General features: G+C 41.9%; 3 protein-coding genes across 3 annotated transcripts in view; 1 reads left to right on the top strand and 2 right to left on the bottom strand.

Moving 5' to 3' along the window:
• ccdc138 (coiled-coil domain containing 138) overlaps positions 1–27,214 on the bottom strand; it is a 38,911-nt gene extending 11,697 nt beyond the window's left edge. The window contains exons 1-12 of the mRNA XM_084084597.1: positions 27,097–27,214; positions 12,963–13,014; positions 12,780–12,882; positions 12,536–12,618; positions 9,923–10,095; positions 9,214–9,351; positions 8,988–9,107; positions 8,225–8,302; positions 7,610–7,732; positions 7,013–7,165; positions 6,772–6,888; positions 2,518–2,728 (exon numbers count right to left, since the gene is read on the bottom strand). Coding sequence (XP_083940723.1) covers positions 2,518–2,728; positions 6,772–6,888; positions 7,013–7,165; positions 7,610–7,732; positions 8,225–8,302; positions 8,988–9,107; positions 9,214–9,351; positions 9,923–10,095; positions 12,536–12,618; positions 12,780–12,882; positions 12,963–13,014; positions 27,097–27,177 — 1,432 coding nt within the window. The 5' untranslated portion in view covers positions 27,178–27,214. The remainder of the gene's footprint in view (positions 1–2,517; positions 2,729–6,771; positions 6,889–7,012; positions 7,166–7,609; positions 7,733–8,224; positions 8,303–8,987; positions 9,108–9,213; positions 9,352–9,922; positions 10,096–12,535; positions 12,619–12,779; positions 12,883–12,962; positions 13,015–27,096) is intronic.
• LOC311064085 (P2X purinoceptor 7-like) lies at positions 14,928–18,795 on the top strand. Its single transcript, XM_084083821.1, has 4 exons — positions 14,928–15,057; positions 16,728–16,797; positions 16,896–17,050; positions 18,208–18,795. Exons 1-4 carry the CDS (start codon positions 14,939–14,941, stop codon positions 18,365–18,367), a joined length of 504 nt encoding a protein of 167 aa, XP_083939947.1. The 5' UTR covers positions 14,928–14,938; the 3' UTR covers positions 18,368–18,795.
• LOC311064779 (uncharacterized protein) lies at positions 19,330–26,439 on the bottom strand (the record flags this gene model as incomplete). The annotated part of the gene is made up of 10 exons (XM_084084719.1): positions 26,246–26,439; positions 25,351–25,498; positions 23,037–23,268; positions 22,394–22,670; positions 21,294–21,548; positions 20,981–21,167; positions 20,633–20,875; positions 20,356–20,527; positions 19,718–19,866; positions 19,330–19,550 (listed from the first exon to the last, which is right to left on the bottom strand). Exons 5-10 carry the CDS (start codon positions 21,534–21,536, stop codon positions 19,330–19,332), a joined length of 1,215 nt encoding a protein of 404 aa, XP_083940845.1. The 5' UTR covers positions 21,537–21,548; positions 22,394–22,670; positions 23,037–23,268; positions 25,351–25,498; positions 26,246–26,439.
• Positions 27,215–27,894: the final 680 nt, after the last annotated feature.

The raw sequence follows: 27,894 nt of genomic DNA, 5'->3' as shown, positions 1-27,894 counted from the left end.
GCTAACATTCAGTAAAAATAGGTGAACATTTGGCAAAAATGGCACATCTACAAGCTCACAATGCAGCGCTTTGCAACACATTGTGAGCTTGTAGATTGTCTATTTTCTGCAAAGAAATGTGGTGTGGCCCAGCGGTCCGGGCACCTACAGTAGGCTTCATTGCAGCCTGACAGCGGGTCGCGGGTTCGAGTCCCGATCCCGATGACCTTTGCTGCGTGTCACTCCCCGTCTCTCTCTCCCCATTTCCTGTCTATGTACTGTGCACTATCAATAAAGGCCGAAAAAGCCAAAAGAATATCTTAAAAAAAGAAAGAGATTTGGTGTACAGGGAAAAAAGGAGGGGGTCAAGTACACAGTCACCCCTGGGGAACGCCGGTCAACAAAGTATATAGGGTTTAAGTGTTAAGAAGTTAATCCCTTATAATGATTCCAATGATTCCAGCACCATCGTGCAATGAAAAGGCCTTGAGGGCCTAGTTAGCAGTACTGTACTTTATGAAACAGATATGGAACCAGGAGGCAGTGGTATGTAATGATAAACCAGTGGTTAAACAACTGGGCCATGGGAAGATGTAGCAGAAAATCTATGCAAGAAGCTTGAGCACAATGAAATAGGGGAGCAACAGTTAGCCTAATTGAACCAATCGATGTAATCAATAATTAAAAAAATATTTTTTGGAGGAAAAATATGTGTTGCTTTTTTTTATTTGTTTTTTAAAATGTGGAAAATAGCTGTGTGAATTGCAGCCAGTTGAGATGCCTCAGGGATTGTGTCAGGATGTATCTGGCCAGGCCACAAAGGCAGGTTCTGAAAAAGCAGACAAGAACAGCACACTTATGCGCCCCCCCTCGCCCAAATGTAATAACACTCCTTTACCTCCATGCCAGTAACGTTGACTAGGCTTACCGTAAAACAACAAATCAATCCAAGTACTTCAAACCCGGGCGCAAATCTCAGTTAAACACCGGTTCCTGCTGAACATGGGTGCGTGTGAGTTAAGGTCAACTAGATGGTCTTGCCAAAATGCGGCAAATGTAGCAAAATCCAAAGTGTAAACAGGACTGTTTTGAGGTTGCCTGTTTCAGTGGCAGATGGAAAATGATTTGCGTCACAGACACATTTTCCCCACGCATGTCCCACTTGAAGGGCTACACAGTAAAAACCTCAGTGTTCAGTTATCCATTTGTAACTCCGAGCGTAGCATGGTTCCTATTGTACATTCTTAGGGTTCATTAACACTGAGAATTTGTATTAGTATGTGCGCTGCTCATCATATGACTAAGGTAGGAGTTCATACATAAATAACACAATAGCTTTGGTAGTAGACAGTCACACATGCCATTCCCAGCAGCATGTATGTCATTTTACTCATAGCTGAGTGAGGAGGCCCATTCAAGCCATAGGTGTCAGCAGCGACATTAGCATATTGCAATTAAGATAATAGGGATGTAACAGTATACAATTTTTAATCACATGAACTCCCTTTTCTGGGGTGAACATTCTACAAGCTCACAACTTGTGAGTCCTTGCCGATGCGCGCGCCAAGTTTGAAGTCGGTCGGTCCCATATATGCACATGACAACCGGATCTCCATTTATGCCTATATATGGGCATATAGGGTTTGTTTATGGTTATGTCTGAGTCATAGTGATGTGGCCAACTGGCCATGGTCCTGCCTATATATGGGCGTATCAGGTTTGTTTATGGTTATGTTTGAGTCAGAGTGATGTGGCCGTGGTCTGCCGGCCGGCCACCCTCCCATTAGCCAATTTTAATATAGGATTTAGTGTAGAGGGAAAAAAGGAGGGGGCCTTATATAGAGCCCTGGGGGACTCTGATCAACTCAAAGTATATAGGGTTCAAGACAAGTTAAGGTATGAAACAGTATCAAGAACCATGATCCTCTTTGTGTGATACTGTGCCCAGTCTGCCCACGGTATAGATTAACCCTATTTTTATGTAAACATTACAATGCTAGTGCTTGAGAGCTGCAGGTAAATACACACAGATACACACAGAAGCAGGCATACATAACTTTAGTTCAATAAAGAAATATTTTCCTCCAAAGAAAAATACTTGCTGGTTTGTTTTTCATACAAAAGGGGGAAATGCATAGCGTGAAATTCTATATGACATGGTATTTTGGTAGATGTGCCGTACCGTGAAATTTCATACCATTCAATCCCTACTGAGAATAGGTTTAATGTTGAGAGTGAGTGAGTGTGGTAGTAAATAACTTGTGCAAATGATTTGTAGGCAGTTCTTTTTCTAAAAGTCATGTTTGGGGAGAAACCTGACCACATGATCACACAATGTTCCAGAGGATGTGAATGATGCAGTATTTCCATCGAAAAAGGCTCTGTCAAAGGATTTGCATAACAACTCACTGCCTGTTGACATTGGAATTTATTCGTTGCACCTCCATCTACGGGAACTCGGGAGGATTTTTCCAACATCTGTGTGTGTGAGTGTGTGTGTGTGTGTGTGTGTGTGTGTGTGTGTGTGTGTGTGTGTACCTTGTGTGACGGTACGGAGAATGATGAGGATGGAGAGGATGCGTGTGTGAGGACAGGGGCTTCGGTACATCGGACAGATCCTGTGGGGGGGTCCGACGCTGCGGGGCCAGGGAAGGGGGTCCGCATCCTCAAACTGAAGGGCTGCAGGCTGGCCTGTGGGCCGAGATACCTCCTCTCCTATACGCCGCAAGGTGGAGGATAACGCTACAGCCTGTGTGTGCACAGACACAAACACACACACATGCACAAAATGGACGGGGCATATGCATGAGCGCACTTGCTGTATGTCACAATAACGATATAACTGTCAAACATATGAGTGATAAACCTACACTGGTCTTCATTGGATGGAGGTGTACACACAAAAAAGAAAAATCTCTCTATCTTCTGGCTCCTTCCCCAACTTCACTAACTAAATAATAAAGCCAATAGATCAAGTCTACCGCGGGAAAATGAATCCGTTTCTAAATGCATGGGGAGATGATGGTTTCTGCAACTCTTTACCTCTCTCGCTCATGCTCGCTCGATCACTGTCTTTCTCCCTGCCCTCCTATAGTGCAGTCTTCATTCGCTCTATGGGGAATACAGTGGAGGGAGTTTGGATTCACTCTCCTCCATTTATGTGTGCTGGCGCGTTTTGGCCGTCTTAAAAGTGAACACATGCTGTAGCAATAAGGCCGCATGTGATTCTAGTTGAACATCAAGCGTGTCAGCATGCGGCCGTGACACAGACTGACAAACAAACACGGAGGGTCCAGGCCCCGCGTGGCTTGACTGGCAGGGGGGAGAGGGGTGGAGCTGGGGCTGTGGACCGTAGAGGAGGCGAGTTTGGCCTTTGCAGTAATCCTTGGCCAGTGGCTAGTTATTCAAGCTATAGTGTCGAGATCAACCTTGCTCCCCATGGCTATGTTCACACTGACAACACAAATAAAAATGTTGGCCTATCTAGATTGGAATCAGATCAGGTTTTATCAAGCCTAAATAGCAAAAGAGCACTCGGACACCAAATTATACTCGTCGAATGACGTTGTCCGAAAATAGCTGATCTACAAGTCTGAATGTGATGGGATGTGACACGTTGTGAGCTTGTATATTTGGTATCTTCAGCAAGTGATACCACAAAATCGGATTTCCCTGCAGTCTGAACAAAGCCTATGTATACTATCATAAGATAGTGTGCCAAAGAGAATAGATACACTATTGGTAGAACAAAAACACACACACACACACACACCCCTTCACTGGCTGATGTTGTGCACTGTTGAAATTTCAATTTCCGTGGAAGACGTTGAAGACGTCAGAAGCCATCTCGGCCCCATGGGGATTTGAAACCGTGTGAGGCAGGCAGTGCAGGCACACTTATCAAATCTACAGAGACTGCGACAGCCTGTTCCAATATCTACACCGTTCATCTGACAAGCAGGCAGGAGCCTTGAAGAAAATAACACTGCCAGCGTGAAGACAAAATGAAACTCGATAAGACGTCCACACATGAAGCACTGTCCCGCTGTGAGGGGGGGATGTATAGACAGCATGGACACACGTTTCTGAGTTGTGCGGCTCTGTGCCGAGGAGAGCAGACGTGGTTGGTTGGTGAGTGTGTGTGTGTGTGTGTGTGTGTGTGTGTGTGTGTGTGTGTGTGTGTGTGTGTGTGTGTGTGTGTGTGTGTGTGTGTGTGTGTGTGTGTGTGTGTGTGTGTGCAAAACTGTGTAACTGTTTGTTGTAATGTAGGCCTACTGCATAGAGCCAGACCTTACAAATTATTTGACCTTTTTGACAAAATCGGTATCAGCAATTATGCACCCTATTTCTAACCACTTTCAACCTGCATCAATATTTTGGGCATGTCATATAGGTGTAAAACTTCAAAAGATTTCAAAAGTTTTTTAACTTTTTCACATGCTGCTAATTTTGAATTTTCTACTCTTTTTTTTTATTGTTTAGAATTGATTTAACAATTTTATTTTTGAAAATATCAGGTCAAAACATCGGTAAGTGGTAGGACTCAACAAAATCAGGAAATCTGGCATGGGTCGGGCTCTAGCACCTGTTTGTTGAAATGTGCTGCATCTCCTCCTGCGGGGCCAGATCAATACCTGGCAGCAGAAGCAGTTCCAGGCCACAACACTGTGTTTTGTTTAGTGTTATGTGATTGTGTTGAGGTGTGCGGTCCTGTGCATCTGGGTTTGTTTTGTTGTTCAGTTTAGAAGATCGATTGCCAAAAGACGCAGGATGTTGCCATCAGATACAAACCAGCAGTAGCCAAAAGGTCAGACTTTTCAGATGCACATGAAAAACTGGCTAATATTCCATCTGAGGATCTGATGTTTTAAAAGTGGAAAATTGCAGATGTTGTAAGCAACCAACAGTCAACTCAAGCCAATTTCAAAAATAAAAGAATAACACAGCATTTGTGGTTATGTTTGAAAAGAGCGAGGATTACAGCAGTATGTGTGTGTCTCACTTTACACACATGGGGCGATTTATTTGTGCGATTTGTTCACAAGATAATATTTTTTGAACTTGTATTCAGTCAATGTAATCTTGCATATCAGTGATGGAATTGTTTTGATGCAGTTAAATTAACAATATGAAGTAGTCCTACAGATTGGCACGCAGAACTCACAAAATGTAAGATTAATGCCGGGTGCATGTTCTTAAAACATACATAATCACAAAAGGAACATCCGCACTCACAAAACACGTTTCAAATCTTCTCCTAATGCATCAAAGCACCGATCAAAGCATACAAACGCATTCTGGCCCTTCTGACGTAAACGCTGGCGAAGGTCAGAAGTGCCGAAATGTGTTTGTATCTGTGATCACTGCTGCGATGCATTAGAAGATTTAACACTTATTTTGTAATTGCGGATGTTCCTTTTTTGATCATGAATGTTTAAGAATCTTCACCGGGCATTAATCTTGTGTGTGTGTCTATCTGTCTTTCTGTTTGTTTGTCTGACTGGAACTAATCTCAGTAGACCAACTTAGTACATCCATACATTCTTTTTCACATATGTTTTATATATTGTTTGTAATAGTTATACGTCATAGGCGACTGACGTCAGACAATTCCATCACAGGCTGGCCACATGCAACGCCAAATGCCACACCGTTCCCATATGGCATGTTTGCTTACATAATGATGACCATGGCAGACCAAATTAACCAAAACTACAGTGGTTTGAAATTTCACGATAACGATAGGCTACCGTAGTTTCCTGTGCATACTGGCAATCAGAGCTATTGAGAGAGAGTTATGACAATCCCATAGCCTTCCATTGTAAATGTAGACTGCGGAAGAAACACTTACTATATAATAGCCTCGTGATCCAATCACTTGTTTCACTCTTGCTTCGCAACCAGTAGTTCCAATTAAACACTACTGCACTACTGTGTAGTTCCGACATTGAACCCCATTAAGTTTCACCATCAGTTGCTCAGGCACGCGCGCAACATGAGCCACGTGATTGCATGGTGACAGACCAACAAGAGGCTCAGGAGGTACAGCAGCCGCTCGGGAATCAGAAGGTTCCCGGTTTGATCCGTGGCTCCCCCTGGTTTTGTGTCGAAGTGTCCTTGAGCAAGACACTGAACCTCTCCCGATGAGGAGGTTGGTGCCTTGCATGATTTCCTCCGCCTTTAGTGTGGGAGTGTGTGTGTGTGTGTGTGTGATGCACATTGTAAAACGCTTTGGACAAACGTGCTATATACAACAAATGCACCATTTACCATTATGACAGTGCTACAATAACCATGTGATCGCATGGCAGCGAGATCAGAGTGATGTAAACCAGGCCTTTAATTTCCTCATTTAGGGCAAGGCCACTTGACCTTTGCTGTTGTCCATTGTCACGGCACAAAGGCCAAATGGCAGGGCAGTAAGGTCATCAAATAAAACAATGATATTAGGTCAGAAATAATAACTTTTAACGTATGGGTTAGGGTGTTCTCAGCTAAAGACACTGGTGTCTGAAAAATGTTGAGAGGAAAGAGGCAGAGGAGAAAACAGTGAAATCACTCTGGCCTCAGGACATATCGTTTTTTGAAGGGCACAAGGCCAAACTGAGGGGCCACGGATTCCTGCCCTGGTCGTAACGCACCCTGTCAACGGGTCTGCTGGCAACCATAAAGTCATGGGACGCTAGTACAATCTCTCCTACAAACTTGATCAATCTGTCAATTATTAAATTAGAGTGTCTCTCTCTTCAGTCATTTATTTGTGTGTATTATGGTCTTTAAGGCAGGTTGTACCTGAGTGTTAGTGTCCATGTGTCTCAGCGTCCAGTAGATGAACCGCAGGAGGTTGAGGAGGAGTAATGGTTCCGATGAAGGGGTCTGATGGAGCTGTTCCGCTAACAACGGCAACACCTGGCAACCCAAGAACAACAGCGGACCACAGGAATGTGTGACCCAAAAGTTTGAAATGTTCTTAATTATACACAACTAGTACAGCTAGACTGTTGTCATACAACAGAATGAAATAATTTACCACCTTGGAGCATCTCTCATTGTGCAAGACCTCTGGAGGCAAGCACTGGCCTAGAATGTTCCCCTTGTCTCCTGCCAATGGAGAGAATGTCTGTCCGTCAAGCAGCCAGTCCAATAGCAGGGCCAGGAGCTTCAGGGGGGCGGGAGCAGAAGTGCCCTGAGGGGATGGGGGTAAAGAGTCTGGTAGTTTTACAGTCATCAGTGATTGATATTGTCATTAGGGTTAGCATAACCAACAACAACAATAACAACAGCAGCACAAACGTAGATTCATCATGTTATTTGGCAGAGGGTGTGTGACTTGCGGAGAGTAAGTGTTTACTAAGCTTTCCAGCCTGTTTATGAACTTGTGTGTGTGTGTGTGTATATATATACTGTGTGTGCGCATGCGCATGCGTGTGTGTGTGTGTGTGTGTGTGTGTGTGGGGGGGGTGCTGGTTAAATGATGTGTGTGGTGTTTTCTCAACAAACACATTGGGCGTGTAAACCCAATTACGTCAAAGCCAGCTGATCAGAATAATAGTATGCCCTAAATGAACGACCCAACATGCACACACCCTAACTATGTGTGAAAACATATCCAGCAGTGTTCTCGGTGTACCTTGTTGCCGGGGTTTCCAGAGGGCGCGTTTTTCTCGCGTTTTAGCGGCCTACCGGCCTCTGTGGTCTTTACGCACGTGTTCTCACGGCCCCTCGGTGCCGTCATGTGCTGCTCATATTTCCTCTGCAGAAAAACAATGCGGCTATCATTCACATTCGTGTGAGGTTGACAGTACATACTAGCAAGGCAACAAATATATCACATGCTCTTTGTCAAAATAAGCATTCCTTCGACAGTACGTCACTTTCAGTTAAGTCTGTAAGTAGCGAACCCGTGAACGTATGCTGAAAGGCAGGCTTTTGTAGGCATGTTTATTTCAATTTATTTTAGAGGGAAGTGCAATGGAAAACACCAAATTCCTCCACGTTGACCCGCTTGTCAAATATGAACTAATCTCTCACTACCCAAAGGTATGAACATATACTACATAAACTAACTCCATGCATATGGAGTTAATTTATTAATCACTTACGCCCCTTATATACAAGATCTACAATCTCAGATTGCCAGCAACTGCCAATGATATTGTAGATCTGCTACTTTCGCAGTTTTGGAAAATGTTTGCCTATAATGACGAGTCCAAAATAGGGCCGCCAGGTTGAGAGTGTTTAATACCTGGAGGTTGTCCAAACGAGCTTGCACCCTCTTGGACTGAAGCTCCAACTTCTTATTCTGATCACTGACGTCATTCAGCTGCACATTCACAAACACGGACGGTCATACGGATGGTCATACATTTGGGACAGGGTTTATGCACAATCTGCACCAATCACAACGTCACAAACCCGGGGCTGCCATTTACTGAGATGGAGACGCTTGTAATTGAAAAGCTGTGACAATGACAGACTGTCCTCTGATCGCAGATCCACAGGGGGCCACTATGCACAGAATACAAACATGCTATCATTACAAACAGGTCAGAGCAACATCCAAATGCAGATGTCTTATATCACAGTGCCCCCCTGTGGTCAGAGGGGTTAACATACACACTAGACAAATAAAAAAATAATAAAATGCAGAGTTTGTAGAGCATATAGGAGGCATCATTACATTTTTTTAACAAGATCTGTACCTGCAACTACGCAGCTGATGTGTCCTGAATTCTAACCTTTCAATCTTTGTAGGAAAATATTTGAAGTGGTTAAATAAAATAAAAAATGCTTAATTTCAATTTTATTTATGTATTTATTCAGTTGTTAGCTTATAAGTTAAATGTTCTCAAATAGTTTTTTTCAAATTTACCATAAAATGATGCACTTTAAAAAAAAATATATATATATGGGTCAAAACCTCAGTAATTGGTGGTCAAACATCTGACATTGGTCGGGCTCTAACCGAATACGTCATGTATTCAGGATCCTAGACTTTAGGTACTAGCCTGTCTCTTCATGTTCTCATTCAGCTCCTTGATGGTCTCAAAGCTGGACTTGAGCCTACGGTTCTCCTTGCTCCTGTCACGGACCAACGCCTGCAGTTGACTCACTTCCTGCTGATGCTTCTGGTGAAACACACAGACACACAGACACAGTAAATAAAGCTTCAACATCAGCAGGTGTGCACAGCAGCAGTATGTGTGCTGACATGGAGCTGAATCGATCCTCAACCTGCTGCAGGTCCAGGATACGGGTGTGCACCACCTCCTCCAGTCCGGTCAGCCTCCCCAGGGACTCCTCCTGCTGCTGTATCCTCCTCTCTCTCCCCTCAAGCTCCCGCTCCCACTGCTGTTGGCTTACACGCTCCGCCTGCACACACACACACACACACACACACACACACACACATACACTCTTTTTAACCACTTAAGCCCTATTTTGTACTTGTATATACATTTATACTTTGTATACTGGATTAGGGTGCATTGATGCATCACGATGCATTGTGAGCTTGCCTTGAAGAGTGGCTATTTTAGCCTGTGAACATTTATCTCCTGTAATAATATGCCCAAAATAGTGACGTGACGTCAGGTTGCAAGTATTTAACTTGTTGTGCTTCTCCCCATTTCTGTATTTTTACATTTGTGTTTTATATTCTGCACTTTACAAAATGCCATTAGAGTATATTGCACTTATTGAGATGCACCACATTTGATACATGACAAAGTGAACGTATCTGTCCCTACTTAAATGAACCAAATACAATACAGTACATTGCAATCGCATTGTACACCTGACTTAACTGAACCTTAATATCCAGCCTTAACCACTTGAACCCTAGCATCCCTGTTCTGGGGGAAACATTTGCTGGAAAAAAAGATCTACAATCTCACAATGCGTTGCAACAGCTATTTTCAGTGAAGAGATTTGGTCCTCTCACCTTCAGTTGTTCATAGACAGTCATCATCTCCTGGTAGATGGTTCCTAGCATAGAGGAGGATGGGGGGCAGGAATCAAACAGACGACGGCCCCTCCTCCGTCCGCCACTGGCCTCACCCGCTGCAGTGTCTCGAGACCCCAGGCTCTCATTCAGACAAGAGGGCAAGGTCACATCTGGACACATGGTAAAGGTGCTGTTAAAGATGCTTTTTTTGTTAAAACAAAAAGGCTTTTTGTTAAAAAGTTAAACCTCTTTATTCTGATAGCAATCACTGCTGTTAAGCGTTTGGTCTCCCCTTCTCTCCAGCTGTGTAGTAAACATAAAATACATTTTCAGTTGGGTCACGAATGTCATCCAATGAGACGATAGAACCCGACAAAGATCATTTATTACTTGTATTTCAGTTCCAATTTTGCCTGCTCATTTACCATCACTTCCAATCTCACTTGTTTATCCAGTACCCTGTATAAGTTAAGTTCTTTCTCCTGATTGAATTAAATTGTTATCCCAACCTGAAAATGTATTTCCTGATCACTGAAGAGCTGGACAGACAATGAGACCCGCTACTGAACAAACACTCTATAGCAATTGCAATACAGAGTTATTCAACACTTATTCAATGGAATGCAAGCTCACCATGCCAGTATTTGTTAAGAGGTGCAAGTAGACAGAAAAATAAATAAAGAATCCTCTAGTTCCTAACACAGGACCACATTACTTCTAGTTAAACCAAGCGTTTCAATTTTGCAGTCATTTAGTGTGGGTAAATGTTGCCAAATGTTTTGCTAAATCTACAGGTATTTTAAAAAGTGTTTTTTTTGTTTGTTTGACTTTTAATGTGTTTATTATTTGGGGGCACATACTGTATTATAATATTCTTTCTTTTTCCTTTACTTATTCAGGGAAGCCCATGAGCAAGCTCTCTTTTTCAAGGACGCCCTGATAACAGCATATACAACATATGAAATACATACATAATAAAAACAATAACAAACATTTGAATCATATTACAATCATCACATATGCAAATAATTATAGTGTTACATGAAACAGGTGCAGTTACCATGTAATGTGTCCTCAAGAAGTACCCTAAATGTCTCTATTGAGACCAATCGCTCCAGTTTCAGAGAGTCCTGAAGTTCCCCATTTGTGTGGAGCATAATAAATGAAAGCAGTCTTTCCTTGTTCACATATCAGAAATGTATAAAGCTATTCAACAAGAGAATAACCTGCACTGATCCCCTCCCTCTGAGTTTGAGCTGAGGACATTTTCAGATGCCAGTGGTTGTCATTTTTGCCCTTTGATGCAGCATGTGATGTCTGACGCTGATAGAACCACAAACACAGGTTGTTTTTCCCTCTTACTTTTAAATGTTAGCCTGGTAATGTAGAATGGTTGTATGAGATCCAGATAGTGATAATTACTGCATTAGCAGCCAACAATGACACATTGACTACAGAATAAGGCCAATAATGTTAATAAAATATAATTGCTCGACTGTTGCTGTTATGTTATGACTGGATAACAAATTCAGCCTGAGCGAAGCAGCCTAATTCTGAGCCATAACTGGAAACAAACATCGGTAGTCAGCCGTCTCTGCAATAAGACCAACAACTGAAAGTCACTGTGGCAATACATTAGAGCCAGACCGATATATCAGCCATTATTTGACAAACATCTGTGTTACGGCCAGACGTATTTTGTATTATTTATTTATTCATGTTATTTGGCATTTTGTATTATTTTGTAATACTTTGTGTAATGTCTGTGTTCCTGCATGGTAGGGGTGTAGAGGTTTAGAGTTGTCAGGTTGAGAAATTGCCACTGAGAGCTTTATACCCGTGGGAAATTGACAGCTATCAAATTGATAATCACCGGAGTAGGGAAGTGGTTCCCAATCCCTGCGGATTGGTCAGCTCCACTGATGTTCCTATGACGCCGTTGGCTGCTGCGGATAGCGGAATCCTACAAAACCCTCACTCTGTGATAACAGCTCCGAGGAACGACACAGCTAAACAGCGGAGAGTGGAGACTTGACCCCTCCTCGTTCTCCCACCAAACCGGTGTTGTTGCCTTCGTTAAAAGACTTTGCCGCTGGGTTATCGATTGTTATGTTGGCGGTTTGACTGTATTTTCTATTTGCTTTGTGTTTGTAACACTTAAGTTCTCTGTATTTGTTTGGTTGTTAAAACCTTGGTTGTATATTTTCACTCAGTTTGTATAAAGCTTAGACATGCACTTTCAAATATTATCACAGAGATTAAAATGTCCTTTTTATTTATGAACTTGTTTAGGTAAGTAGGTTTAGTTATTGTCTTTTTGTTTGGTTGGGATTATAGGACAGGGGGTTAAGTGCAGGATCTTGGTTTGTTTGTTATTTGTGTTTGTTCTTCTTAAATTCAAGTGTTCAAATTCTCTAGTGAATAAATCACTTTATTTGTATTCCGTACGTTGTCTCCGCCTGCTTTTCTGTTACACTCTTTTACCCTTAGACAAAGGAGCGTAACAATCGGTAATCTGCATCAGACTCAAATATCTGCCATCGGTTGGGCACTAAAAGACACACACACACACACACACACACACACACACACACACAGACATACACACACCTGTCTCTGTAACGATCACTTGAGAATCCTGAAGAGAATCAGCCCAGCTCAGTTCATCTTGTAGAGCACATTCATTGCCTAAACTGGAAAAGGCATAATCATCTTTGGTTATAATTTTAATCATACTTATTACACACTCTCTGGCACACACACACACACACACACACACACACACACACACACACACACACACACACACACACACACACACACACACACACACACACACACACACACAACTTACTAGTCAAGGGGGTTGGTCACAGCCTTGAACAGATCCTGCACAGCTTTGTTATAGCCTTTCATCTCTTTGGTAGGTAGCTTATACCTGATGGGCTCCAACACTTCTGCAACAGACAAACAAGTTACCAAAAAAATGTATGCAACAACACAAGATTGTAAATCTGAATAATTATAATTCACTCACCACCACCATGCGTGTGACTGATCCCAAGGATGTTCTTCTCGCCTGATGGCAACTAGAAAACGTGACAACATATTTTAACAGACGCCAAGCAATTGGCTGCGTACAGAATTTAGTAACTTACAAAAGTCACGGTTAAATGAGCAACCACATGGCTGTAATGTGGTTGCTCAGGCGTGTGGTAGAACCAGAACAAAAGATTTTTAATCACATTTACCCGTACAAAAGATGTAAACATAAAAACATAACGGGAACCTTGAACATACCACGGAGGAATGGATAAGCACGAATTTAAGTATATTTTTAAGCCAATACTTTAGCACTTTTCCTCAAGCAATGTTTTGACTACAACACTCCTATTTAACAGAGTATTCTCACACGTCCAGTTGTTGAAGGAGGATCGTTACAACACAAACACCACTGTACATGGCTGAACTCATACATTGTCACAGTAAGCGGAAAAGCGGGCCCATGAGAACTCTTTGTTTTTTATTTATGTCTTTTACATTTTATTTTTTCATTTACATTTATTGTATAAATGGGAGGCCAAATACATATAATAATATTTTCAATGACATTTAAGGCATAATATTTCTACAATTGCTCAAATTGATACCAACCTGTGGATAAGCAGTCATTTTAGGCATAAAGAAGTTGAAGGGTAAATGTAGGTCTCATAACAATGTTCAAATCATGTATACTTTGCATTATTTCTAACCACTTTCCAAACCATACATTCATTCATTATTTACTTTTAAGCCAATAAATAAGCCAATTTAACATTGAGGTGCCCACAATGTTTAGGTGTCCACTCGACATGTATTCCATTGTCACACATCTGCTAGAGCTTTGAGGTCCATTAGATCTGCCCAGTCCATAGAGGGTTTTTAATTCAATTAGTTGAGCTGAAACCCTGGCCTTTGCTGTGTACTATATGCCATTGTTTTTGTATTTAATTTGTGTATTCATTTTCCTTGTTTGTTAATTTAAGCTATTCTCTTATTTTAGTTTTGTTCCATTGAGCTGTACACAGCACTTACTTTTGGTCGACCACGTTTTAAATGTGCTTTACAATATAAATAAAGTTTGTTATACATTTTATACATTTGAAAACGTGTGAAATGGGACATATTCTGAGTAATGAGTACTTTCTACGTTACCTTTAAGTACATTTTGATACCAATACTTTTGTACTTTTGCTCAAGTCATTTTTTAATTCAGGACCTTTACTTGTAACAGAGTATTTCTACGTTGCACTATCGATACTTTTGCTTAAAGAGCACGGAAAGCAAAATAAATATGATACAATATGTATTCCCAGTTTGTCACAGCTCAGAGGAATGTGTTATTAACCAACAGACCAAATTTGAATGGTGAAAAAAATCGCCAAGTTTAGAAACTCATGTTTCAAAATGGATGAAAAACAATGCATTTTGTTCCTGGCCTCTCTGCTTCGGACTGTAGGGGCGTGTCCAGCACAGCTGAAGCCACGCCCACTCAAGGAAGTATCTCTCGCTTCAGCTCCGCCTCCGTCCAAAGAGGGTTTATTCCTAACGTCGCGTCACCAGGCTTTCCTCCACCGAGTCTCTCGTGTGTGTGCGTGTGCGCTGTGTGCGCGTGCCCGCTTGAGTTTGACGCGCGTGCCCGCTTGAGTTTGACGCGCGCACCCGTGTGTGTGTGTGTGTGTGTGTGTGTGTGTGTGTGTGTGTGTGTGTGTGTGTGTGTGTGTGTGTGTGTGTGTGTGTGTGTGTGTGTGTGTGTGTGACTGTGTGTGTGTGTGTGTGACTGTGTGTGTGTGTGTGTGTGTGTGTGTGTGTGTGTGTGTGTGTGTGTGTGTGTGTGTGTGTGTGTGTGTGTGTGTGTGTGTGTGTGTGTGTGTGTGTGCGCGCGCGCGCGTGCTTGTGCTCCACGCCCACACGGAAGACAAGCGTTGCAGCTGACTGCTTTGTTGACTCGCCCGGTCTGATTCAAACAGAAGAATGGCTGCCTCAAATAGTTTTATTGGAAATGTACAGCCATACATGTTTGAGCCTCCAGAACCCGACGAACCAGATGAGGTTGAGCAACCTCAAATGCAACCTCGTCCTCTAGGAGAATGGTGGGTTATCTTTTTTCCCTATACCATTATTACAAGTTATAAACTGTACTACTGAGTAGCATACCTAGGCTATTGATAAAAAGCATAGAACAAAAACACATTTTGTATTTTACCAGTTTTGTTTTGCCAGTGTAAATCACTGATCAAACTGGCAGCCATCATGTTTTTAGTTTTGTTGCCTAGCAGAAAACATTGCAACAAAACGTTGTGCTCTGAGCTGTTCAGATATCTTTACTGTGCGACTTCATATAATTAATATTCCATTGGTTGACAACATATTTAGTAACACTGTGGCTTAGATCAGTGGTTCTCAAACTTTTTCATGTCAAGGACCCCCAAATTGACACTTATTAGCCCACGGACCCCCATTTCAAAAGATATGCCAGGGACCCCCACGGCTCTAGCAGTGATTCTCAACCATTTTAATTTCAAGGACCCCCCAGTTTGACATACATTAGGGCTACATTTAATGGCATTTCTATCACTTGGGCCGCAATTGATAATGTAAAATCTTTGTCAATCTAACTCTGAGAGTGTACAAATGGAACCAAATGCACCCTAACGGGTCCATTTGGTTCCATTTGTACACTCTCAGAGTTACAGACCCTCAAGGGTCCATTTGGTGCCTAATCTATCATTTAGCTGGGGACCCTCTGGAACTCCCTCAAGGACCCCTGGGGGTCCCCGGACCCCACTTTGAGAACCAATGGCTTAGATTGCATGTTGACATATTTGTATTTTTTTGACCTGGTATCCTATAGTTTTCAATGTACAGATTATTTTAATAGCATATTGACTGACGCTAGGTTCTTGATTTACATGGGATACTAGTTTCTTTAGGCACTACACTGTCTCTCTGCTTTCTATGTACAGTATGTGATTACCTTGCTTATTTAGTCCTGTAGCAGAGGCCCTCAGATTTTGAGATACCCCCACCCGAGTTAGAACAAAACACAACCATGTTTTCTTATATTTAGGGTCTCCCATTAGTGAAATGGATTGTTGTGAAATTTTATTTTGGGGCAAAATTAGTTTTTTTGGCTATTCTTTAGAACTACCTCAATCTCTGAAAAAGGCAAATCCGAATAGGGCAAAGGTGACCAAATATGCTATAACCTGAGAATGCTCACTCTTATCTTCATCAAATGTGCTGAGGTATGAACCAGGTGTCTACCCTACATCACCAAAGAGTCAGAATGTAACTTACCTAAAGAAATACTGAAATATAGTCCTTTAAACATACTTTTAGTTTAGGCGGAAATGGTACCTTTGTAGTGTGGACTCCTCTACTTTCCCTCATTTAGAAAAACAACATACATTTATGTCAAACAAGCTGTTACTGCATAGCCTAAGATGCTATTAAACAGTAACCAGTGGTTGTGTGGAGAGATCTAGTACAGTTTTATTGCAAATGAGATTTCTAATAATCTAATCTACTAATCACAGTATTCCATTTGTGTAATGCTTCTCTGTATTGAGGCCTGCAATTCTCAAAATGAAATAATCTATGCACCTTTTGGTTTGGTGGGGGTATCTCAAAAACTAAGGCCTTTTTTGAGGGCTTGCTACAGGACTAATTGTAAGTCACTCTGGATAAGAGCGTCTGCTAAATGCCTACATTGTACATTGTGAATGTCTTGTGAATGTCACTGTGAATTGTAATCATACAGGTGCACCTGTGGAAAATGCAGGCCAATGCCTAATGTGGCTCACAATATCTGCTGCAAAGCTATCAATGTGGTATGTTAATAAAAACATCTTCTACAATGATCATCACCTGTGAACATTCACAACTAGTGAAGTACTAAAAAACCTTATACTGTACATACTCCCAACAGGTTCTGAATAAATTAAGTGAACAGCCAGAAGAGCTGGAGTGCATGACTCTCCATCCAGGAATTGAGCCTGTCTGCTTGAACCCATACTCCCTGCAGAATGCCCTCAACATTTACCAGGCAGACCATGGCCCACTGCCGGAGAAGGAGAGATTTGAGTAAGTTAGACCAATATTTATTTATTTGGAATGTAGATAAATTGCATTTGTTTATCAAATGGCAGTGGCACACATGCCCTTCAAAAACGGGTAAGATTTAGAACCACATATTATATTATATATAATCACTATTAAAAAATAAACTATGGAAGGATTCACAATGTTACAGTATCACTCAAGGATTATGATAGCTGTATGGTCATAGACATTCAATGAAAATGCTGTCCAGTCCTGCTTTATATTGCATTGCCTTGACCATTCCATATACCAGGGTCCCCACGGTCATGAAATTCCTGGAAATATTTTGAAATAAAAATAATAATAATCCAGTACTGGAAAAGGTTTGGAATTGATCAAAGGTCCTGGAATTTATCAAGGGTCCTGGAAAAATATTTGGCTATGCATTGTTTTTGGCTATTGATTTTTTTGAATACAAAATATTTTCATAAACATGTATAACATTACACGAAATATGTAACATAAGTAGTTTTTCGCCGAACAGGCTGTGTAACATCCCATCCGCACTGCCAGCGATGCGACGTGACGTGACGCGAAGCATGTTACATGTTTTTGAGACCGTCCTGACCTACCGCGAGCGACAACGAACCGTGCAACGACGTCGTCCACCCCTCCTATTTTTCAATATGCCCTAATTTTGCACGAAATGTTGAATGAAATTGTACTATTTTATATTCTATGCTTTATTTTTTGCTACACTGCCTATCTTTGGGCATTGTACATAGGAGTAAGAGACACATTATTGCGCTGAATGATTTGTTTTATAGGCCTGGAAATTGGGCTAAATATTCTGGAAAAGTTTTGGAAATTCATTGCTGTGGGGACCCTGATATACCCATATACCCCTTTGTTATTTCAAGGCCCTCCATTTACAGTACAGTATAGGTGACAGAAGATATGCTCAAGAACAACAGAGACTAGTAAATTAACACTAAAGTTGGTGATTAAATGGCAGTACAGCAGTCTGATTGACAACCAGGAAAAATAGATGAAACTGGCATTAGCAGATGTTCACTTTGAAGTTGGCGCCATGAGTCTCCAGTTCAATCACCAAACAGGGTTAATAGCACCACCCTCAGGCAGGGAGAGAAAACAGCACAAAAGGTCACATTTCATTCATTGTTATTTTGTCATTACAGGCGTGCTCGCTACCTGGCCTACAGATCCTTTGTGTCCTGGGTCTGGGGACCCCTGAAACCGAAGGACCGGAGAATCTTGCCTTCCTGTATTGTGCAACGGATACACGAAGAGTACCCTGACGAAGATTCGGAATACACTGGATTTAGGCCTGCCATTTAATCTGAGTCTACAAGGACCCCAAAATTATATGTATTTGGCCGCGGATCCCCCATTTGAAAATGTTTTGTGCCAGGGACCCTCAGGAGAATATTTATGAAGAAAATGTTCAAAGACTTATACTAAGGTATTCAAAAATAGCAGATGTACAAGCTCGCAGCTTGGCTCAAAGTGACACGCTGTGAGCTTGTAGATCTATTTTTGACAACCACTGTTCTAAATCCTAAAAGTTTTCTGAGAAAACTTATGTTTATATAGCTAAAGTATAAAATGACAGATGCTTTCCCAGTTTTAATGGGTTAAATAAACAATATTTTCATTACTATGTTCTGGATGTTTATGTACACAGTTATTCTGTCATTCCATACAACTATAATATATGTCATAGAATTGTTAGACAGCTTTTACAATAATTGTTTTAGTGATGACATTTTTGCACACACCCTTTGTAAGAGCAAATGCTCAGGAGCACAGAAGCAGGCAGAATATCTCTGCTGTCGGGCAGAAGCCAACTATGTCCAAAATGTATATTTCAGGAAATGAAAACATTTTTAACACAACACTGCCTCAAAGTTGGTATGGTGACTTTATACATTGTCAGATACTTGCATGTGTCCTTATATTATCATCACTTTACCCAAATACAGCTCAAGTGGAGTTAGGAGGTTTTTGACCAGTGATGTGGAAATAATTATGTCCATCATTGATTAGAATGACAAAGAAACCTGAGTTAGGTTGTTTGACCGTCAGTTTCCAAAGGATCCTCAGGAGGTTTAGTCCGAAGAACTTTTAATACTTTTAATTGGTTCAATGTTTGTAAAAACACACACAGACTTAAAAGACTGTTCAATAGCACTGATTTATTTGCGCCCAAACAGCTAAGGTGTGTATGTGTAAAATTGACAGCTGCACTGGTGTGAAATCTGGACAACCCTGTGGCAGAAAGAGGGTGACTGGGAAAGGGATTAGACGGGTGTTGGGTCACCACCAGGCGTTGGCTCTATTGACTCTGGCTCTGGGCGGATGAACCGGGACAGATGGGCGGCAACTGCAGCAGCCTTTTCAGGATGCTCGTACTGTGAGCACAGGAATCCAGGGACAGGCAACTCTTTCATCTTGGCCACAAAAGGTGCAGGGTTGGGGAAGACCTCATTAAAGAGGAGGTCTGTAAGCTCTGTCACATATTCTACAATACAGGAGAGAACACAACAGCATGTACAGTAGTTTGAGTAATTCATATGGTCTCAAATGTTTCCAATGTAATTGGAACATTTATGGTGCACAATTTGACTGATGACCACGGTACGCAGATTAAAACTTGAATCAGAAACTTGAGAATTACATGTAACTAACCGGTAGTATAGTTGGTCTTAACCGCGGTGACAACATGGCCGCCTTTCTTGGCCTTGGGAAACCGTATGCTGTACCGCGGAGCTCCTGCTGCAGTGATCGCTTGGAGACGTCCAGCATTTTCATTGAAATGCAATGCGGCCAGGTAAAGCCTGAAATTAGAAGAATGGGATGAACCCAAGATAGTTTGTAGATGGCTAGAAGATGGTATTTTTACATACTGGCACTAGCATGTAAGAAGGCAGCAGATGCACAATATTTACAAATGAAATGGCATTGTAATACAGTTCAAAGAGGATTGTGTGCACATCCCACGCCTGCATTTAGGCCAGGTGCTGGACATCAAGGGAAGAATCAATGAAAAGAAGGAAGCCCGCACACTGTTCTCAAGCTCCAAGAAACTCACTTTTTATTTTGCAACGTTTCGACCTTCTAGGTCTTCATCAGGCAAATAAAAAAAAACTCTTTCTCTCTTATATTTGCTTGAGAACAGTGTGCAGACTTCCTTCTTTTCATTGTAATAATACATACATACAATTTATACAGCACTTTTGTAAATACTCAGTCGCTGATATTATGAATGTTATCATTTGCATAATATTGCAACACGATATAGACAACATGATTACAATATAATTTACCTGCAAAGCATTCCTAGGTAGGAAAAGACCACATTTTTCGGTGCAAACCGCAGGATCACACTGTGGAACCCCTCCAAGGCAGATGTCTGGTAGAGAGGACTCAGCTTCTTCACATCACCCAGAACACGTTTATTTGTAAATGCCGTCTTCAGCTTGAAGACGGCCTTTGATGCTACAGGGGGAAAGAGTATACTATATCAAATATTTTCAGTGGATTGCATCTTGAGAGTATATTACAGGATTCAAATGACAAGAGTTTGCTATTGAAGAGTCATACCAGGCTTCAGCCACTTGTTTTTGTCAGTGGAGGGGGGATGGAGGCACATGGGGAAGTGTGGATTGTCATGGACATGAACATTGGTGATGTGGTTGATGACAGAAGTCCACTTTGCAACTGTTTCCTCTCCACTGGACGAACCAGATGCTGACCAGTAGAGGTGATTCTTCACGCTCTGCTTCCACAAGTTGACTTTAGTGCACTCCTTCAACTTTGAGATGGCAACCAACTTCTTGGTAAGAGCTGTGAACAGTTAGAAAATATGTAAAATATTTTATAGGGTGGTTGTTGCACAACTGTAGCGGTGCTACAAATGATCAATAAACAACATTTCCCGTAATATCCTACCTTTACATAAATGCCACACATCGTAATAGTGGGTAATCTCAGATTTCTGTTCCTTCATGAACTTCTGAACCTGGTTGTGTCGGTCTGTCACCAGGCAATCCACCTTGACGCCAGCTTTGTGAAGGTATTTTAGACTCCGGATCAGCCCTTCCTTCTCCATGTGGACACTGCTCTTTACTTCATTGCTCTGTGTATCATAAACGCGCGCACACACACACACACACACACACACGTGAATAACAGATCTGCCTCATTGGTGAAGTTCTGTGCTCTACTGATCACATTTTCTAGTTTCACAATCTATTTACAGTACCTGTACCAGCTGGATATCAACGATGTTGTTAGTGTTGAGATCCATCATGGAGTAAGAGCCGTACTTTGCGCAGTGGCCTGGGCTGTCAGCTCTCATGTCTCCACCAAGAGATACTGTTGCCCTCCGTTTAAGTCCCTCAAGCAAGTCCGCCTGGTGTGTCCGCCATTTATGTAGAACAGAAGGCATAATGTACTTGTCCACATGATTGCGATGTGACATTCTGCTGAAGGTTCTCACGTTCATTGCATTGAGCACCTGTAATGTCAAATAAGAATGTAACTGTAACAGTGTTCATACCACATCCCTCTGTAGCACTGACCTATAGTAATTCAAATGTATCTGTTAAAAACAAAAAAGACACAAAGCAGTGGGAGAAGACACACTTTAGATGATGCCCAGGGGTGCACATAACTGGTGCGCATGCGCACCCAAAATAAATAATGCGCACCACATCAGACGACGCGAGGCGCTTTTGCGTACCAACAGCTGGGACAGGAATTTCCAAGCTTTTATTTTTTAGCAAAACTAAACTTTTTTAGCAAAACTAAACTTACCCTGCGCCATTAGGCGCAGGGGAAGGGGACGCATGCTGCACGTGCTTGTGTGATTGTTGCTTCGCGTCGCCTCGCGTCGCCTCGCTGCGTGCACGCAGCCAGCAGCGGCTGTTAGAGGCACTCTTCACCGATGAGGAACGCACCATAACGGTGCAAAATATGCCGTGAACGTCCTAATCTGGCGGATAAAAGCAGTGCAGCACAGGGCACCAACCTTGGGGGCTTCTAACGGCGTGTGAGAAAAAAAAACGGCGAAAATCTCGGAATTTGGAAGCAGAGCGTCTGTCCGGGGCTTCAGTGCGGCTGCAGAGTTCATGTGCGGGGCTGGGCTGAAGCAGTGCTGCACTAACCCCCCCCCCCCCCCCCCCCCCCCCCGTTGACAAAACTGTCCGGTGGGCGCCGTGTGCTGCCCCCCCCCCCCCCCCCCCGTTGACAAAACGAGACCATTTATTTGGTGCGCACCAACTCACATCTCCAGGTGCTCTTCTGAGTACTAGACCTAAAAAGTTATGTGCACCCCTGATGATGCCATTATTCTTTACCAACCTTGTTTGTCTGGAGAAAAGAAGAGCCTGTGAAGTACACAGCAGCTGATAGCTGCAGATTCCCTGCTGGAGTGCTGCGTAACAGTGGTTGACTCTTCCATTTTCTGGTGTATTCACATAACACGTGGCTGCACCTCTGGGTCACGGTAAGGAATGTTCCTTTTACAAAGGTCTGCACCTTGCAGACACTTGAGCAGGTGGGGCATATACGGAAAAGGTCGAGCAGGCAATCTTCGTAGACCAAGTACTTCACCGTATCCTGTGGCTTGGTTGGTTCTCTGTTGACAAAGAAAAACACACAACAAAAAATACTTTTTACAAAGTGTATAATCTTCTAGAAGATTAGAACTTTGTCGTGTCAGCATAACTGAATAAAATCTAATTATGATGAGGATACATTTTCCTATCGGGCAACTCTATATACGTACTGTACAATGTTAATGTTGTACATTAGATAGAGAAAATAGGAGATCTACAAGCCAACATGTTGCGTTGCAATGTGCCATATTCACTGATTCTTTTTTTTTCTTTTTTTAGCTACCGTATATGTCGATTTTTGCAAAATATTCACCTATGACATGCCCAGAATGTGGATGCTAATGTTCATGTGGTTAACAAAGATCTAATAAGCAAATTTCATTTACTGTTCACTGATGTCGTCCAATTTAGACGTGCTGGGACGGTAGGTGGGGTCATCATCTGAACCGAGGGATGGGGCTTCAGAGTCCTGAGAAGGCAGCAAGTCTAAGTGTTGTTGCTTTGCTGCTGGGCTATTAGCTGGCTCTACAGCTTTTCTCTTCAGAGGAGATGTGCCTGGAAGCAACAGAGACGGGGTGCCCACAGCAACACTCTTAGTGGCTACCGTGGCTTGAGAACCTGGAACACATATCAGAATAGGAGTGTTATATATACTGTACACACAGTACAGTAGGACTTGTATTGATAGCAATAGTCAACCAAAATAATAATGTTATGAGCAATGAAAATACAACAAATTATTCAGCCAATACACTACAGCAGGAGTCTTCAACGTTCTTCAGCCCAGGGACCCCTTCCCCTTACCGAGAGAAAGATGAAGCAGGGACCCCCACTACATATTGTATAAAATGTCCACGCGCACCCCCCTTATTCTTTTTTATCTAGTCTGGACTTTATACATCCATAGGACCTCTAATATAAAGATTTTGATGATCCAAAGACGTTTTTTTCAATGCTTTATTACCCCTATGAGACCTGCAGGTATTGCTGGCTGGAATGCCGGCAAGGCACGCTCAACCTCAGGTTTCCAGTGGGACCAACCGTGTCATGCTACCTTGTCAGGAAGGGGGCTAAATACCTAATGATTCAAAGTAAGACAACATTTTGGCAAGGGAAAAAGGCCATCACCATTTTCCAAATGGTCCCTTGAGCTGTCACCTCAATAAAGTATATGTCAATGGAAATGGGTTACATGGATACCTACAAGCCTCCCCTGTACAGTCATGCCACATTTATGCCAATCTCCAGCAGTTTTGGGCAAGAACCATGCAGTTTTTTGCATGTAGTACAAATATGTAATTTCTGCCTAGGTATTTAGCCCCCTTCCTGACAAGGTAGCATGACACAGACTAGAAAAAAAAAAAGAAAAATCAGTGCGTGGACCGCCTCTACTAGTGTGTTGCAGATTAAACCTTTTCATTGATTTCATAGATAGTTTCATAGACTTGTTTGACAGCACTATCGTCAGTGTATGTTTTCAGACATTTAACCACTAACCACTTCGCTCTGTACATGATCTGTTCCTTTTTTCCCTCAACACCAGACCTCTTTGATGCTGTGAGGCGTTGTGAGCTTGTAGATCTGTACTTTTTGGCTAAAATGCTCCTCAGCATAGGGATGCTATGGTTCATGTAAAAAAAAAAATCCTATCACCAATTTGGCACCCCCCCTGTAGTAACTTTGAGGACCCCCTAGGGGTCCCGGAACCCCTGTTGAAAACTACTGCACTACAGGAATAAACAAGATCAGATGTAACAGGAATCATGGCCATTGCAATCCAACTGGTGCTACAGTCACATAAATGCAACCAGCGCTATAAATCACAAGCCAATTACAATTATAAAATGTTCTACAGGATGGGATGTATATCATATATTGTAACCCTTCTATGAACGATTATTGTCTCTAAGCCAATAAGGAAGTAGTAACGTCAGTAAACTATAGGATCATAGAATACAGAGAGACAGTGTAGTGTCTCAGTAAACAATAGGATCATAGAATGTAGAGAGACAGTGTAGTGTCTCAGTAAACTATAGGATCATTGTCACGATTTTTCAAAAATAGCAGATCTACAAGCTTGTGGCGCACAAGCTTGTAGAATAGAACCAAATGGACCCTTACAGGTCTGTAACTCTGAGAGTGTAACTAATGGAACCAAATGGACCCTTACAGGTCTGTAACTCTGAGAGTGTAACAAACAAACAAACCAACACTTGTATGTATATCAGTGGTTCTCTAAACATGTCAAGATCCCCCTAATTACACATTTACAATGTAGGCATTAGCCCTTTATCCAGAGTGACTTACAGCAAACAAGGTCAAAACATTCATAGAATGCAGAGAGACAGTGTAGTGTCTCAGTAAAATATAGGATCATAGAATACAGAGAGACTGTGTAGTCTCAGTAAACTATAGGATCATAGAATACAGAGATGACATAATATTTAGTTTAGTGAGTTTACCATGCTTACACTGTACTGTATGTGTCCAATGACAAATGAATAGATTATAAGTTTTTGTGACAGCAGTAACATCAGTATGTAGCATATTGTACTGTCTGTGTCCAAAGACTAAATGGATAGGTTCGGTCATATTTTATTCCATTCCATAAGTGACAGGAGTCTTCTCCTTCAACAATTATTGTGTTCATCAATAGAACCTGTCAGACATTTACAAAGACAATCTAATAACTTGACCAACCTTCACTCTTGCTGCTAGTCAGGGTTCTTTTAGCCAGTTGCGTTCCAACCGTTCTTCTCCCCACAGAGCGGTCCGTCTGAACCCCAATTTCTCTGGTGGTGACTTGGTCACACTGTGTCTCTGTCTCTCTCGTGGATGGAAGGGACTGCTTTGTGAAAACAGATAACAGTTGAAATTACTTTTTCAAACATACTGATGCTTATGAAAACAAGAAACATACTGATGCTTATGAAAACAAGAAACATACTGATGCTTATGAAAATAAGAGTGCAGGCTATCTCCTGACCAATAACACCCTCTTAAAACTGTATGTAACAGAAATAAATAATGTGATTCCACCTGTACTCTCAGCCTTGGGACCGCCCCTTATGCCCCTGTAAAGTTGGGGGGTAAACCCTTACCTACCTAACAACCTGAAATGCACACACATAGTGTTTTGTGACCACGTGAAGATGCACAGGTCCTATTGTGTTCTGTTTATTAGCACCAAAATGAAGGTTTTAGGAGACTTTATTTCAGTGCACATTCTGCACAACACAACACAGCCATAACTTTACCAAAGAGCGGACCGCGAGATTCCAAATGACTCCTATCCTACTATATCTCCCCTTTCCCTAGAAACAACACACAGTGCAACCAGACTACTACCATCACTTTTCGGTGCGATTATTTCTTTCCTCCAAAGGAAAGAAAGTTCTATATTTGGTCGATGGTCACGTCAGGGTTGCACGGTGTTAGTGTATGATATACACTACAAACGTTACGTAACATTTACAATGGTGTCATTTAGCAGAAATGATTGAGCCCAAACTACTATACAGATACACCTTGTCATATCTATATCGATGCACATAAAAGCACTATAATTATAACATAATCACTGTTGGAAACTTACATGGGAAGCTGTAGTACTGCCGACGACGGTAGATGCAGCCGGCCGGCACGGGAGTTGGAGGGAGGAGGGGAGGCGATACAGTCGGCTCGGCACCGTGCACCAGCAGCAGTGGGTTCTCCGTGAAACCAAGCAGTCTCCTTTGCAGGTTAGAAAAATTATCCGGCGTGAAGTGTTGACTGCAGAGGAAGGCAGTGGAGGTGGTGATTCTCAGCTCTCCTTGACAATGGCGCTTCACAAAATCAATCCACTTCTTTTTCATTTCCTCGTTCTTTGGAAACGCGAACAGTGAAATTGCACTGCTCTGACGCGCCTGGCATCCAGGCAAAACGCATTTGCGCCAAGGAGCCATGATAATGGACTAAAATTCACTAAATTAGCAAAAGCTAAACTAACAAAACTTTCAGAAAAGTGCTGCAGGCTACTACTACTACTACAACTAGCTGTAGGGACTGAAGAGTGTGGGGGAGGGGAGGAGCAGTAGCAACAACACAGCAGCTGACTGCAGTCTGGGGCTGAGGGGCGGAGCTTCTGCAACGGATAACTGATGTACAGTATGATAGTACAGTAGGCTCATTACATATTACAGTATCACCGTGGTGCGTACACAGTTGATATTTTAGTCCCGCCCACAATATACTACCCCAGATTTTATTCAAAAAACATAAAGTGGTCTTATTCCATAACGCTGTAAAATAAAGTTCCAATTTTTTTCCCAGGGTTTCAGCAATGACTATATTACATGTATAATATGTCTTTAAACAAATAGCTTAATTCACTTTACGTAATACATGTGAGTACTTCCACCGCCACTGTAAAGCAGACAGTTTACATGTAAACACTACCAGACGAACCTGTTGTTTCCTCCTGTTCAGATATCTCTGCTTTAACTTCTCTACTGTCTGGTCCACGTCGGTCTCTGGATGGAGGCTCATAGTGAAGACAGGAGAAGTTCACATACGATCATCAACATTCATTCATAAGTTGATCATTCATGGAAACAACAACAACACAACCAAACTTGGCGGATGTGTAACGGACAAACCACGTGACACTAGTCACGTGATCAAGACAATCTCTGGGTTGCCAGGTCCGTTGTTGTTACCTACAACCATGACTACAACCGCTGAGGAATCTTCCCTGATGTTGTACAGTAAAAGATGGACCGCCTCAATTAACTCAGGCAGCCAAATTTAATTCGGTATGACTTTTATTTAATTTCCATGTTTCTGCTATAATTCAGAATGTATATAATATGTAATGTAAGTTTTTATCTAAAATTTTAGAGAAAGTAGTTTCTTATCAATTGATTTCATTTATGAATTTTAAATGTTTGTTGTTTAAATGTTGTTTATCTGTCAGTTAATGGATGGTTTGTCTTAAATCTGCGAAGTAATTATAAGTCCTAAAATGTAGGAATATGTGTAGGCCAACTTGAGAGGAAGTATCAAGTGGAAATACACAAGTAAACTAAAAGTAGGTAGGCTATACCAACCTCTAAGTGGTGGACGATAGGTTCACTGCACCAATGCCCCCTAGACCTAATTACTCTACATCAGGCGAATAAAGTGATTCTAAATTCAGATTCTGGTGACCCCCAAATGAGTGTTAGGCCTACTATGAAATATTCTGCACTTATTGAAGGTGCGAAA

The sequence above is a fragment of the Gymnoscopelus microlampas genome (genome assembly GCF_963454915.1).
Source record: "Gymnoscopelus microlampas genome assembly, chromosome: 17".
Taxonomy (NCBI): domain Eukaryota; kingdom Metazoa; phylum Chordata; class Actinopteri; order Myctophiformes; family Myctophidae; genus Gymnoscopelus; species Gymnoscopelus microlampas.
The sequence above is the reverse complement of the archived record's forward strand: the minus strand, read 5'-3'. Positions and strand labels throughout refer to the sequence as shown.

Bases quoted from the DNA above. Each gene is read 5' to 3' on its own strand.
- LOC311064085 (XM_084083821.1), top strand. From the start codon at position 14,939: ATGGCTGCCTCAAATAGTTTTATTGGAAATGTACAGCCATACATGTTT. The intron at 16,798-16,895 runs GTATGTTAATAA...TACTCCCAACAG, and splicing joins GCTGCAAAGCTATCAATGTG to GTTCTGAATAAATTAAGTGA. The intron at 17,051-18,207 runs GTAAGTTAGACC...TTGTCATTACAG, and splicing joins CCGGAGAAGGAGAGATTTGA to GCGTGCTCGCTACCTGGCCT.